Genomic DNA, 13688 nt, shown 5'->3' on the forward strand with positions numbered 1-13688 from the left:
CAACATGCAAACGCTGAACAATTTAACAAGACAAAAATTTGTTCATGGTAGCAGGCATAGAAACATTCGTAACAGGGTGTGCGTAGATAACACCTTAATAAAACCATAGAAAAATGAAAGAAACAACATATTCTTCGCACATCCGTTCGTCGCGACAGAAATGTATTAAGGAAGGACAGAGTTTAGCTAATTACCCGGCAGTTAGTTAGTCTGCATGGATCTTTGCATTGTAAGACTTGATCTCTTCGTGGTAGCGTTCACTATCCTTTTGCGCAAGGTCAAGGAATTTCTATATGATAGGGGGTTAGCATAAGCTCCAAGGGTGGACCTGACGAAGACGAAAACCGCCGTACCTTCTTTTCAGATTCACTTAGACCTCCCCACTTCACTCCAGCAACTTTGGCATGATGAGCTATGCCTTGTGAGTAGTCAGCCTGTCCAGTGTTTCGAAGCTCTTCAACATAGAACATGAAACCATTTTTAGCCTTCTTTGGTGCATTAGGATCCTTCACAAGTGGTTCTCCAAGCTTCTTTCGAAGCAAGTTCTCGCGATAGATTTCGTATGGCGTGGCTTTTGCTAGAATCGCCTCACGCTTTTTACTCCAATCCTCCTTTTGCTTAGCCCATCTATCAAGATATGGCTAAAATCTCACATTTTGTCAGTCGACATAACACGCGTCAATAGAGGTGTTCCATCATCACGATTCCATACCTGCTTCTCCTGTTCAGACATACTCCTCCACTGTGGTCCAAGTTCTGCTGTAGCTGAAGCAACGCTAATCTTGCCGTTGTGTTGCATGTTGGGAAGCTGATCGGTAAGGTAAATCTGCCATGCAGAATGAGGGCGTTTTGGGAGCGCGGCAAAGACTGTATAAAGACCCATACATCATTAATTATAGCTCATAGCCACAAGTGTAAATTTGCTACTCACTGGAATCTTTGTAACGTGGTTTTTCAACCTTTGGCTTTTCAACTGGCTTGGTTTTCTTGGTGGTGACCTTGGTGGTGGATTTCGCGACAGTCTGAGTCTTCTTTGTTGCAGCTGATTGAGTTTTGAGGCCGCGTTGATGGCTGACAGGAATGGCTGGAAGCAAGCGACGGTTGGCAATCGAAAGACTACGGAAGGAAAGTGCAAGCTGGGTGGACATTTTGGAAGATGGTAGAGCCTTTACAGACGGTAGATGTCGATAAGGATACGGTCTGTTCATTTTCTAGCCAGGTGACTTTCTGAAATTCACGGCGTCCCAATTTGGCAACTTGGTTGGAGCCCATCATGCGTTGGACAACACCAGAGGCTGCTGACCTTTTAACGAGACGACGTCGTCTCTTTGAACCAATCCAACACCTTTTCTTAATATAAAAGCGTTGATCCCATCCATTTCAACTGACGATTAGTGTTGAAACGAGGGCCACGATTTAGTTGACTGCTACGCGTCTGCACAGGATCATTCAGATGATTCCTAGTAATATTGCTCTTCCCAGTTTCATTATCGAACAGATGTTTGGTAAAGGACAGAGTGGGAGTAACATCGTGTTCGATAATAAGTTTTTAAACTCACAGTATGATATTCTGCTCGCCACATTGACCAAAAGCTTCATATGCATTGTACCTTACTGAGTATGACATGACTACTTCCACCAAATGAGACAGCATCGAGCTTCATCAGTCGAAGGATGCTTTACATATTAACAGTATCGCGTGCATATATATCATTCTACGGATACTAATAATATGTATATTTCATGTCGCATCAGTACATGCAGATTTTCAGTTGGCACGAAGCATTGTTAATAAAACTTCTGAAGCTGGAGGGTAGGTAGTTGGAGCTTATATATCAGCGTACTTAATATAAGTGTGCCTTTAGACAAGAAAAGTTGTCAACTGGAAGAAATCAGAGTTCAGCAGGCTTCTTATCCAACGGTGATATAAAAGACAAGCACGTACAAGTAGCCTATAGGTGAATGTTTGGGTCAATTTATGAATATTTTTTTTTAGGCAAATAAAAGATACTGTGGTACTTACTTCCGTACTGTCATCGAGTTTTTGTAAAAATCGTCCGTTCAAAGTGATTTTAGCATCCAAAATCAGATTAAATAACATCTTTAAACTGCATACATCGCTCCATACCATAGGATGTATAGGATTTGCTTAGTTAAATAACGTAGCGAAAAATGAGCTATTTGGTAACAGACCAACGTCACAGCCAAGACAAGCAGCGGGGAATTTGAAGCTCCGAGCCCGTCGACTTCCTCACCTTTTCCGTCATGGATTCGAATCCGTTTAGAGCACAATCTCCATACACCCAGCCAGGTCAACAGTTCTATAGTAACAATCAAGGAACTCCTGCTCAACAAGTTTATGCCTCAACAGGCAACTTTCAAGCACAACAGGGCCAGTTTAATAGCAATCAAGGACAGCTTGGCAATGGGCCGGCGTACGCCGGTAATAACTCGTATAACCAACCTATGACGGGATACACTTCACCACAAACGATGCATACACCATCGTCCTATAACTCGTTCGGTGGCTCCTCCATGCCAACTCCGTCCTCCATTTCTATGGGCTATTCATCTACAGGTTACACACAGTCCATGCCTCAACCACAGTCATATGCGACCAACACTATGCAGGCGACTCCAAATACGAATGGTTACTCCACTGGCAATTATCAAATGCCAACTCCCCAATCCCAATATGCACAACAGACTGGTTACAATACAGGCTATCAATCACCAGGGCACGGCAATCAATATGGTTCAGACAATATGATGGGAATGAATACTGGCTACTATCAACAGCCAGCTGCCAATCCCGATAATTTCTTGATACCTGACTTGGGTGTATTCAGCAACACACCTAGCACTACGTCGAGTCAACCGCAAAGAGTACAACGATCGCAGCAAGCAAGCGATGGAAAAGTACGAAAAGTGACCTGTCCAGTGTGCAAGCAGGAAGTTGAAGGAGATGAGCCGGCTATAAATCATCATGTTAATAACCATTTGGACGACGCAGCGGCCGAGGAATACAAGAGACAGCAATCTCAACCTAGGTTGAGTGATGCGCAACTTGCGCGAAAGCTGTATGTAGACGAAGCGAACACCCGCTATCGATACTAAGGGAAGGGAAGAGGTTGGTTGTATATAAGCATCATGAAATAAAACAATTTATACAATATTATAGTACATGTGTGATGCGCTGGCAAAGGCGAACGGAGTTTCAAACTCGTAACGATAGGAAACGAGCTCTGGGAGGATTTTTTTCTCTGCTCCCTTTTTTCCAACCAACGTCTTTTAATTTCAGTTTTTTTTTCTTTTCTGTTTCTTTAACAACTAGAGTAGAAGACATATCAACATAGCATGCTGGGAAGCACTCAAGGATTCGTCGCTATCCCACAGCCATTTTCTGAACCGCACACTTATGACGATTCAGACTATAATGTCGATTTGCAATATTCGTTGAATGGAGATTCGTATGATTACAAAGATGAATTCAACGAAGATTTCGCTTTTCAGCATGCCATTTGCCCGCAAGCACCGCCACCATCACCCCAAGAACCATCTTTACTGGATGCTGTGTTTGCCCAGCGATTGTCTAATACGTTGAAAAGTGTAGTGGAAGCAAGGAGACGTTCCAGTTTGGCCTCAGTTCATTCGGCAAGGCTACCATCCCCAGCCTCCCCTATTGACTGCGACTCTAATTCAACTATGGAATCGACTTTCTCACAGCATGCCGGAGCTTTGAACGAGCTTTTACGAAAAATCGCTGGTTCCAGTGGTAAAGTGCGGAAGTCACCAAAAGAAGTGCACAAACGTCGAAACAAACGAGCTTCCAAAATTCCAGTTGCCTCACTCAGGCTTCATGAAAAATATACAAGAGATCAGACCACGGCGAATCACATGCATCCTTCTGTGATACTCGCCTCAGAGTCCGCTTGTTCTCGAGAATCTAAGGCTAAACAGCAACAGTTACAACGAACAGCCGATGCTGCTAGCAAATTGCACATGTTGAAGGTGCTATCTGAAGCAAACGATTCAGAAAAATCAGCAGTACTGGAAGAATTGATATATGAACTGAAGGGCATGGGCCTGTAAGCTTTTTGCTTGACTTACCTATTTGTTCACTGCACTATTTTTTTTTGCACATACATTTTTCTTCTCTCATGTTATTTTAGACCTTGCAGTTATATCCATCCCATAACCCTTTCCTTTCCTTTTGTGTGCCATTATTTGCACCTTTTGTTCATTAGCACTATTTTCCCTTCTCCATAATGTACATAACCAATACAAAACAATTAAAAATATACGTTCCCCCTAAAATTCAGCGTATCAGCAGCTCGGTCGGTCTCATTTAGGAAAAATTATGTAAGTTGAAATCCATGAAACCAACATTTGATGTCATACCTGTAATGGTACATTCAATTGTATCACACACTCGTACAAAATGTCTGCGCAGTCCCTTAGAGCTTCAAGGAGGGGGACGGGGTAAGGAATGCACGTTCGACATTTGTGCTTCCTCTGACCCCACTGGGTTTACAGTTTGTAATACGCTGGAATGCAAACAGACAACAGCTTACCATTCCTCTTCTCTTTTACGTATTTGCCACAGCGTCGACCCATCATCATCTTAGCATATTCCATAATGTGGGATGGTTTTCAGATCGGCCGATCTCGATGTACGAAATTTTCTTCTGTTCCATTTATAAAGTAATTATTTGAAGAAAAAGGTTATTAATCGTTGTAAATCTAGCTTACAAGGTGTTGGAAAACAGCCTTGTTATACTTTTTGGGCTGGATTGTAAAAAAATTGATATGTAATATGGTAATAAATCGGATAGATGATACTATTGAAGAAGACCCTTTAAACTATATCGATTATTTTCTTGCTCTACGACAAGCTCCGAAGATGTCCCAGAACAGGGTGAGGGCAAAGGAGAAGAAGGCCAAGAAGCCCCAAAAGATGCTCACATTATAGAAATCGCACCTGCGGACGTTAAAGTACCGACTGTTTAGTGCCACTGTGAATGAAAAAAAGCATTTTGCCAAGAACTTACCATCCATAATGTTGACCAGGCGCACAAGGGTAGCGTGCAGCTTCAATGATGATACATACACCCCAAATGATGGCAAATATGAAATCAAGCAAAATGAGAACAAGCCTTGCAATCTTCTTTCCTTTGCGAAGGCTACGGGAGATAAAAACGAATATATGGAAGAACACCCAGACGATTGAAATGAGGGCCTACAAATTTTCAATTGTTCTTAGAATGCTTCCCAGCTACCGTCGCTTCATAAAAAAAATAGTCCTTACCCATGCCCATAAGAAATAGAACAGCGCCTTGTTGTCGAATGGAACAGGCTGATGTGAATACTGTAAATGGAAAGTCGGTAAATTGAGTGAAACAATTGCTTCGTCATTGTCAAGGCTAATCTTTCACTTACGGCGGAAGCACCTGCTGCGAAGCCAATAGAACCAATACAGGCAATGAGCTGCACGATGCGAATACCCAACCTTGATTTGGATGGCGGTGACGACTTGTTATCAGTCCATACCGGGGGTAAAGCATCGGAAGCATCAGGTTTCGGAACTTGACTACCAGCAGCAGTGCCAGTTGTGCCAGGAGGATGGGGATTAGCTACAGAGTAAGCATTTCCTGTTGTGTCTTCATTTCCGTAGCGTGTACCAGCAAACTGATATGCACTCTGATTGGGGTCTCCATGAGGGACTTCCGTTTTGTCGCCGTCCCAAGCGTTGCCGGAATAGTTGTTAGGTGTGTTAGTTCGGTTCATGGTTCCCATAGGTGTACTGGCGTTGGGGACGGAAGGTTCTGGCATACGCATGCTGCCATAGTTCCAGGATGAGTTATTGTTGGAAGTATCTTCATAGGCATTTCCATAGGCTGGACCGCCTGCATTGTTGGCAGAAGGACCAGACCATGGGTTTGCTTGAGGATCGTCTGAAGTAAATGGATTATGAGCGTCCGGCATGTTGGTTTGAAAGATGGACAAAAGGTATTTAGCCTTTGCTGGTTTATGAAAAATATAAAATAATCAGTGTCTCGCAGGAATTATGGCAGCTGCTGAAATCGAATGATGTCAACGCTTTCCATTTTCAGTCGGCCGAGAGAGTCATCGCTCGTTCTCCATTCTTTGGGTCTATTTTATTACCAACTCTTACTCTCTCGTAAATCCTTTCCAACTTTCTGCATTTCATGCCTGCCAACGCCTTTACTCTACAGAGGAAATTCCCTGCTTTGCAGGTCAACGACATTAACTCGCTTATTGACCAGTTCAAGTAAGAATCTCCCCGAGATGAAATAGTTCGTCATCTTTCCATAAGAAAAACTTGCCCCGACTAACATTGTGTTCTTTTTCATTCCTTCTCTTTTAGTGAGTGCGATTTAGATGGCGACGGTTACCTTGATGCCAAAGAAGTACAGAACGCTTGTCAACAGGCTGGCGTTAGCGGCAACTATGACGACATTCGTGCGGTTATTAAGCAAGTCAGTACAAGCTCCACCAGCAAGATTGATGCCGAGGAGTTTGTAGAGGTATGTATTCATTCAATGTAGTGTCCATGACGGCAGGCAGGTGGCATGGGAGCACTGTTTCGAGAGGCGTTTTGGCCTATGACGCTTGCATGATTGGCCATTTCTGTCGTGTTCGTCATAGCCGCGCGATCCAAAGGCAGACCGTTCGAAGCCTTAGTCTTGGCGTTGTCACTTGAGCGCGGAGGAGGAGTTGGATGAAGCCATGAAATGATGCAAAGGTGTGCCAAGACTTGAAACAGTGGGCCAAATTCCCATAACGCATGACTGCGAGACACGAACCGTAGAGGAACGGAATATCAATTCCGTCGGACAAAAAAATCCCATAGACAAAATACTAACAAACACAACCATTTTAGCTTGCAGCCAAATTGAAAGAAGGTGTAAATAAGGGTGCTTTCGATGTTCATCAAAACAAGATCAAGGTCCACGGCACAAATGCTAACGTCACTCACACCATCAACGAGGATGAGAGAACTGAATTTACTAGACATATTAACAGCGTCATGGCCGGCGACCGTCATATCGGTCACCGTTTGCCCATCCCCACAAATACTATGCAACTTTTCGATGAGTGCAAAGGTAGGTCAATCGAGGCGAATGTTGTCATGGCTTTAGGTGACTCTGTGGGAAACTAAAAACCATGGATTCTTCTAGATGGTTTGATTATGTGTAAACTCATCAACGACGCCGTTCCTGACACCATTGATGAGCGTGTTCTTAATGCTGGAAAGAAGATTAACAGCTTCCAAATGACTGAAAACAACAATATCGTTATCAACTCTGCCAAGGCTATCGGATGCTCTGTTGTTAACATTGGTTCCCAGGATCTTATTGAAGGTCGTGAGCATTTAATTCTTGGACTTATCTGGCAAATCATCAAGCGTGGTTTGCTGAGCAAGATTGATATCAAGCTTCATCCTGAATTGTATCGTTTGCTTGAGGACGGAGAGACTCTGGATGAGTTTTTGAGACTTCCCCCGGACCAAATTCTTCTCAGATGGTTCAATTACCATTTGAAGGCTGCTAACTGGAACAGAAGGTATGTGTCGTGGAATTTATAACTTGCCATTTTTTTGTTTATTTATTTATAGCAATGGCGATAAAACTCTCTTACTGATGATCGAACCATCCCATACAGAGTGAACAACTTCAGCAAGGATGTTTCTGATGGTGAAAACTACACTGTACTCTTGAACCAATTGAAGCCAGATGTCTGCTCTCGTGCACCTCTCCAAGAGCGCGATCTGTTGACCCGTGCTGAGATGGTTTTGGACAATGCTGAAAAGATTGAATGCCGAAAATATCTTACTCCCACCGCATTAATTGCTGGTAACCCTAAGCTTAACCTTGCTTTCGTTGCTCATTTGTTCAACACACACCCAGGATTGGATCCTTTGACTGAAGAGGAAGCTCCTGAAATTGAGCCATTTGACGCTGAAGGCGAAAGAGAAGCGCGAGGTAAGGTTACGATTTGGAAATAGCAGCTAGGCATACCATGTTGTTAACGGCATCCATCAATTAGTCTTCACTTTGTGGCTCAACAGTTTGGATGTTGACCCTGGTGTTTACAACTTGTTTGAGGATCTTAAGGACGGTACCGTGTTGTTGCAAGCTTTTGACAAGGTTATAGCTGGAAGTGTCAATTGGCGTCAAGTCAGCAGAAAACAACCACTTTCTCGTTTCAAGATGATTGAAAACTGTAACTACGCTGTCATGCTTGGTCAAGAACGCCGCTTCTCTTTGGTCGGTATTCAAGGCGCAGATATTACCGATGGCCAGCGCACACTCACCCTCGGCTTAGTCTGGCAATTGATGCGAGAAAACATTATTCACACTTTGCAATCCTTGTCTAAGGGTGGACGACCTGTCACGGATCAAGATATGGTCCGCTGGGCTAATGACACTGTTAAGCGAGGTGGAAAGTCTAGCAAGATGTCATCTTTCAAGGATGGAAGTTTGAAGAACGGTGTCTTCTTCTTGGATGTACTTAACGGTATAAAGCCTGGATATGTCGATTACTCTTTGGTTGCCAGCGGCACTTCATGTAAGTACCACATAACATGGATTACCCATCTATATCTGCAGCTTGGGTTAACCTGTACCTATATAATAGATGACGACTACTATAACAACGCAAAACTTGCAATTTCCATTGCACGTAAGTTGGGAGCAACCATTTTCTTGGTACCTGAAGATATTGTTGAGGTTCGCGCAAAGATGGTAAGTGGTTTCTTTGGTATGATTTCACTCCCTACTGACAATTTACTGACAACCCCTTCCAACTTCTCAGAACTTGACGTTCGTCGGTAGTTTGATGGTGGTCGACAGACAAAGTGGCTCTAACTGATCATATAATTGATCATGTGTATGTGATCTTTTCTTTCATTTCAACCATTTCAATATTATCCCATTTTCTAGGCACGATTTCTTGAGTAGACTTCCAATATGGGCAATCAGTTGGATATATTTTACGAGGTCATTGATTTGTACTTTATTACATAAACGTTTTTTACTATTGGAAAATGTATCATCGAGGTTTTTTGAGAGAAGACAGGAGAAGACCTGAGAAGCCAAATTGACGTCACAAACAAATTGCTTCAAAAGATTTCCATCGACCTTCCCGCTTGGAATCAGTTTCTCTTTTTTTTTTCTGCCACCATGGGAGATTCGAATAAGTTGGAGACATGGGGCAACGAAACCAATATGAACTTCAACCCCATTATCTATCAAAACATTTTGGCATCGCCGTACTTCAAGAGCTTATAGTGAGTAATGCTTCATTCTCTGATCTGTCATTTGAATATGCATAATAATCAATTATTGCAACAGCGACAAAAAAACCTATCATGAAATCGTGGACGAAATTTATAATGAAGGTGAGCTGTCGATCTCAATTACATGGATTGCAGTATATTGCGCTTGTCAGCTAATCGAATCTATTCGTTAACTATAACAGTGTACAATCTGGGTAAGGATTCCAGAGCATGTATGCCCTTTATCTACAGCTGTGGAGCAACTTCAGACTTTGCCTTCTAACTCCATTTTGTACAATTGTAGAACCCTTTGTGAAGGGAACTACTGCATCAACCGCGTTTTGCTTGCTGTTCAAATTATGGACCCAGCGCTTGACTGTTAAACAGTTGGAGGGGTTGATTGACCACACAGATTCTCCGTAAGTTGATGTGGGAAAGTTATACGACTTGAGTGCACCGTCACATACTGACAGTATGATACAGGTACATTCGTGGGGTTGGATTCCTCTACCTCAGATATGTCTGTGCACCAAAACAACTATGGGATTGGCTAGGACCATACATTGACGATGAAGAAGAGATCGATATGACTCATGGAACTAAACCGACCAAGAGGTAATGCATTGTTCAGAGTGGTTTTGCCTTTAACCCAAGGTGTACTAAACCCAACGCTTTTCTCAGTACCATTGGCAAATTGTGCAGACATCTCCTCACCGACATCAAATTCTACGGCACAATGTTACCTCGCATACCAGTTCCTATTGCAAGAGATATCGAAAAGAAAATAGCCGATTATGATCGTGAGAGTAAGGGTCGTGGTGGAGGAAAAGGTTCCGATGATAGACGAAGGTAAGGATACATTTAAGCAAGCTATTTTGTCGACATGCACTCATCAATTCCATAATTGCAAAACGCCAATTTTTTTCAAAAATCTAGTTCTGGGAGAGAGCGAAGCACCAGTCGTGACGGATATAGACGTCGTGATGACAGCCGCGGCTCTAAGTATGAAAAAAATCGACGTAGATCCCGCAGCCGTAGCCCATACAGTCGTGAAAGATCCCGCCACAACAGTCGCGACGGTAGCAGACACGATAGCCGAGACCGCCATCGGGAACGAAGAGATAGAAGTGCGAGCCCTCGCGACGAGTTCGATGACTACCAGAAACGTAGTAAACAAGACGATGAGCGCCGGCGAGACAGATACAGCGATCGTTCGCGAGATCGATCTTACGATAGAAGCTATAGGAGAAGATCACGTTCAAGGGATTACGATCGCCGACGTTGAGCTTTTTACCTTGTCAATAACGTGGTTAAATTTCTCAATTGACCACTGATAGCTCCTGATGAGCCTTAGTAGCCAAGATATGGATGCTTTTGTATAATAAAAACACACTTCCAAATTGAAAACATGATATGTTATAACATGACACGAAATTTATTATATATTAACGATCGTCGCTGATAACAGCTCAGAGTACATGATGAGACAGATGGAAAATCACAGTCACTTAATGCATAGGTAACCTCTTGAAACACCCGCCTTCGATCTCCATCCAGAACAAAATGAGTAATGACACCACATCTAGCGATGTCATCACTTCACCTTCGCCAGAAGAAGCGGAAAATATGGTCAAGCGTATGTCTATCAGCGGCCCTCCTTTGACAGATCCCAAAACTGGTCAGCCGCTTCCCAAAGATGACAAGGTGTTAAAGATTGCAACTTTCTCCTTGCAGAAATATCTAAAGGTAAGCTGACAATGTCAACTTTTGGCAAAAACATATGTGGAAGACCCAAGTTGAATCGAATCATTAATCAATCGATCCTTTCTTTCACTAGGAACCAGAGTTTGCAAGGGAATTTTTAGAACGCGGTGGATTACAGTCACTCTGCGATATCATTAAAACGACCACTGGTAATACGCTTGCTTACGCCCTCAACTCACTTTCTGCTCTCATGGAACACAAATCCGGATGGGATACGTTGGATGAAGACTTTGTTCGAACTATCGTCGCAATAGATGTCTCACAGACCCTAGTTACCGTGTGCAGACCAGCGACAGCCATCTTGATAAAATTGGTCAGCGCCGACAAACTGCCCGGATCAGGACCAGTCACTTGCTATGGATATAATTTTGTGCATCGTTCGTGCAAAGAAGAAACAGAATTCTTACCGACTTTGGTTCAGCGACTGCAGAGCCCTGACTACCTGCTCTGCCTCAACAGCTTGGAACTAATCACGACTATGCTTAAACATGTGACTGACGAACACAGAGGAGATCTGACAGAATCTCTACAGAACTTGAATGTTCGAAAATTTGTTATTGTAGGTTTGGGCGAGCAGTATGGGCTATAGTGTACAATATCAAGATCTAAATTTCGCTCTCCCTATACAGCGCTTGATGAATGATCATCCGTCGGAGGAGCTGACAACGTATTTATTGGATTTTCAAACTGCGTATACCAAAAACGCTCACAAGCGAAGGAAGACAATGGTTTCATTGAGCAATCCTCGTCACGCAAGGCTACTGAATGATATCTGGCAGGCCGCCAACATCGAAAACGTTGAAGTAATGGGTGCTCGCAAGTGGAAGAAGATTGGGTTTTCGGTAAGTGTGAAATCGTACATTGTAGATTTGCGGTAGGGTTTCTTTTTTTTTGACATCGAAGTAGACGGAAATACCACAACGAGAATTTGGACGGACTGGTGTTTTTGGCCTAGAGAACATGCACAGCTTTGCAGTCAGAGATAAGGATACATTTGCAAAGGTGAGAATGACTGACTCCCTCAGCTTCCATTAATTCTCCATCAACGTATACACAAAGCTCAAAAAGTGCTATTCTTTTCATTTCTTAGATGGTTTTGGAGCAAGTACATCGGACACATGAAAGGCGGTGTCCCTTTGCAAGAGCAAGTATTGAAGTCACAGATCTTCTCAGTGACTATTGGAATGTATCCTCCAATGGTAAATAACAATACCTCCAACCCATGATGAATATTTCATATGTTTTTCGTTTTCAAACCAGCTCTAACATTTTCTTGAATTCCATAACAGCCAACTTATCAGACTTTCAGCCTTTGATGCTTAGCTTCGATTCAGTTCACCATACAACTTTGCATCTATTCTTTCGAATCTTTCATGATATGGAGGCGACAACGTATGATTTCTCAAAGGTTTCAGCTCTGGTTCGCAGCCAGATCAGATATGCATTGAAAAACGAAGGTGTAAAGACCATTTTTGAATTCGACAAAGTGATGTTGGAGACTCCATACGATGTAATTCGTGACAGAAGACTTAAGGAACTTGAATGGGCTGACGATCTTCTTGGTCGTGAGGCGATAAGGTATGAAGATACAGTAGCGCCATACGAGAGGTTGATAGATGCAACATAAAACTCAAACTGTTGTTTACTAGAAATCTTCGCCAACGGTTATATAAGGAGTCATACGAATTCGTTAAGCAACAGCGCATAGATTGTTTGATGCAAGGTGCATGGTTTCCAATTACAGCAAGAAGCAATGCTCTGGCGGGATCAAGCGGGGCACCGGGCAGTACATCAGACTTAAATTCTCCAAATAGCATAGGAAATATCAACAACCCTGCCTTGATGAATCCTAGTGTGCTTATAGGTGGATCATCTGGTCATGCTATGACCATTGCTGCCTCTGGTACCGCCCATTCTGGATACAGATGGCGATACTTTAAGCTGAGTCCCTCCAAAAAGCAATTGCACTATGGGGAATTCACTGAGCGAGTTACATCGCAGTTGAAGAGCTATGACAAGCTCACAGAAAAAAGTAAACCCTTTCTTATATATTCTATATGGCAAATGCATTTGGCTAACAGGAACCTATTCATAAAATATCAGTCGATATTTCTAGTATTGCAGAAGTACAGGTGACTAGCAAACAATCCTCCATTATACCCCCAGCCGGTCAAACCACTATGCTTTCTCCCGGTCAAATATCTACTTCAAATCCTGAATCGACGCAACAGACTTTTAATCTTCTTACATCTTCAAAAGCTGTTATAGCAGAATTCAGATGTAGCTCTACTGCCTTGTTTTCTGAATGGACGGACGGATTCAGTTTGTTGCTAGACAAAGGTATCACTAGCAAAGACACCGCAGAATACATTCATTCTCTGACGGAAATTGGTGTGAAGGTCAAGTTACTGCAGATTGCTGGCGATCGCGTCGAAGTTCCTCATGGTGGCCTAGAAATTCCCGTTGTTCAAAATGGCCTGGGTGAAGGTTACTGGTACCAAGATGACTATTCATTAGGGTCCTTCTAATTATTATCTTCTGTAATTTTATATCACCGTCTTACAACCGGTCAACCTGCCTGCCTTAGAAATTAATAAAGTGCAATCTTAGTGGAAATAAAAAA

The 13688-nt window shown here is 42.8% G+C and overlaps 7 protein-coding genes across 7 annotated transcripts; 5 read left to right on the forward strand and 2 right to left on the reverse strand.

Moving 5' to 3' along the window:
• Window positions 1–20: 20 nt before the first annotated feature.
• K450DRAFT_235617 (uncharacterized protein) lies at window positions 21–1209 on the reverse strand (the record flags this gene model as incomplete). Its single annotated transcript, XM_051588119.1, has 4 exons — window positions 21–289; window positions 354–641; window positions 713–867; window positions 932–1209. Coding segments are annotated over 4 exons (805 nt in total), but the record flags the coding sequence as incomplete, so codon positions are not given.
• Window positions 1210–2244: 1035 nt separating this feature from the next.
• Window positions 2245–3180, forward strand: K450DRAFT_235619 (uncharacterized protein). The gene has a single exon (XM_051588120.1). It carries the CDS (start codon window positions 2266–2268, stop codon window positions 3115–3117), a length of 852 nt encoding a protein of 283 aa, XP_051445721.1. The 5' UTR covers window positions 2245–2265; the 3' UTR covers window positions 3118–3180.
• Window positions 3181–3273: 93 nt separating this feature from the next.
• On the forward strand, window positions 3274–4326 carry K450DRAFT_235620 (uncharacterized protein). The gene has a single exon (XM_051588121.1). The coding sequence runs from the start codon at window positions 3358–3360 to the stop codon at window positions 4090–4092; it is 735 nt and encodes a 244-aa protein (XP_051445722.1). The 5' UTR covers window positions 3274–3357; the 3' UTR covers window positions 4093–4326.
• An 855-nt stretch (window positions 4327–5181) lies between these two features.
• K450DRAFT_235626 (uncharacterized protein) lies at window positions 5182–6097 on the reverse strand. Its single transcript, XM_051588122.1, has one exon. It carries the CDS (start codon window positions 5983–5985, stop codon window positions 5305–5307), a length of 681 nt encoding a protein of 226 aa, XP_051445723.1. The 5' UTR covers window positions 5986–6097; the 3' UTR covers window positions 5182–5304.
• Window positions 6098–8913, forward strand: K450DRAFT_235628 (uncharacterized protein). The gene is made up of 8 exons (XM_051588123.1): window positions 6098–6292; window positions 6389–6548; window positions 6905–7127; window positions 7203–7587; window positions 7687–8006; window positions 8071–8592; window positions 8662–8768; window positions 8839–8913. The coding sequence occupies exons 1-8, from the start codon at window positions 6210–6212 to the stop codon at window positions 8893–8895; spliced, it is 1857 nt and encodes a 618-aa protein (XP_051445724.1). The 5' UTR covers window positions 6098–6209; the 3' UTR covers window positions 8896–8913.
• Window positions 8914–9204: 291 nt separating this feature from the next.
• K450DRAFT_235635 (uncharacterized protein) lies at window positions 9205–10712 on the forward strand (the record flags this gene model as incomplete). Its single annotated transcript, XM_051588124.1, has 7 exons — window positions 9205–9313; window positions 9378–9424; window positions 9505–9516; window positions 9606–9720; window positions 9785–9916; window positions 9983–10150; window positions 10238–10712. Coding segments are annotated over 7 exons (932 nt in total), but the record flags the coding sequence as incomplete, so codon positions are not given.
• A 146-nt stretch (window positions 10713–10858) lies between these two features.
• K450DRAFT_235641 (uncharacterized protein) lies at window positions 10859–13687 on the forward strand. The gene is made up of 8 exons (XM_051588125.1): window positions 10859–11047; window positions 11139–11624; window positions 11695–11907; window positions 11972–12067; window positions 12156–12264; window positions 12355–12643; window positions 12715–13097; window positions 13169–13687. Exons 1-8 carry the CDS (start codon window positions 10865–10867, stop codon window positions 13591–13593), a joined length of 2184 nt encoding a protein of 727 aa, XP_051445726.1. The 5' UTR covers window positions 10859–10864; the 3' UTR covers window positions 13594–13687.
• The last annotated feature ends 1 nt before the right edge of the window (window position 13688 follows it).

The sequence above is a fragment of the Umbelopsis ramanniana genome (assembly GCF_025399195.1).
Source record: "Umbelopsis ramanniana AG unplaced genomic scaffold K450scaffold_19, whole genome shotgun sequence".
In the NCBI taxonomy this organism is placed as follows: Eukaryota; Fungi; Mucoromycota; class Umbelopsidomycetes; order Umbelopsidales; family Umbelopsidaceae; genus Umbelopsis; species Umbelopsis ramanniana.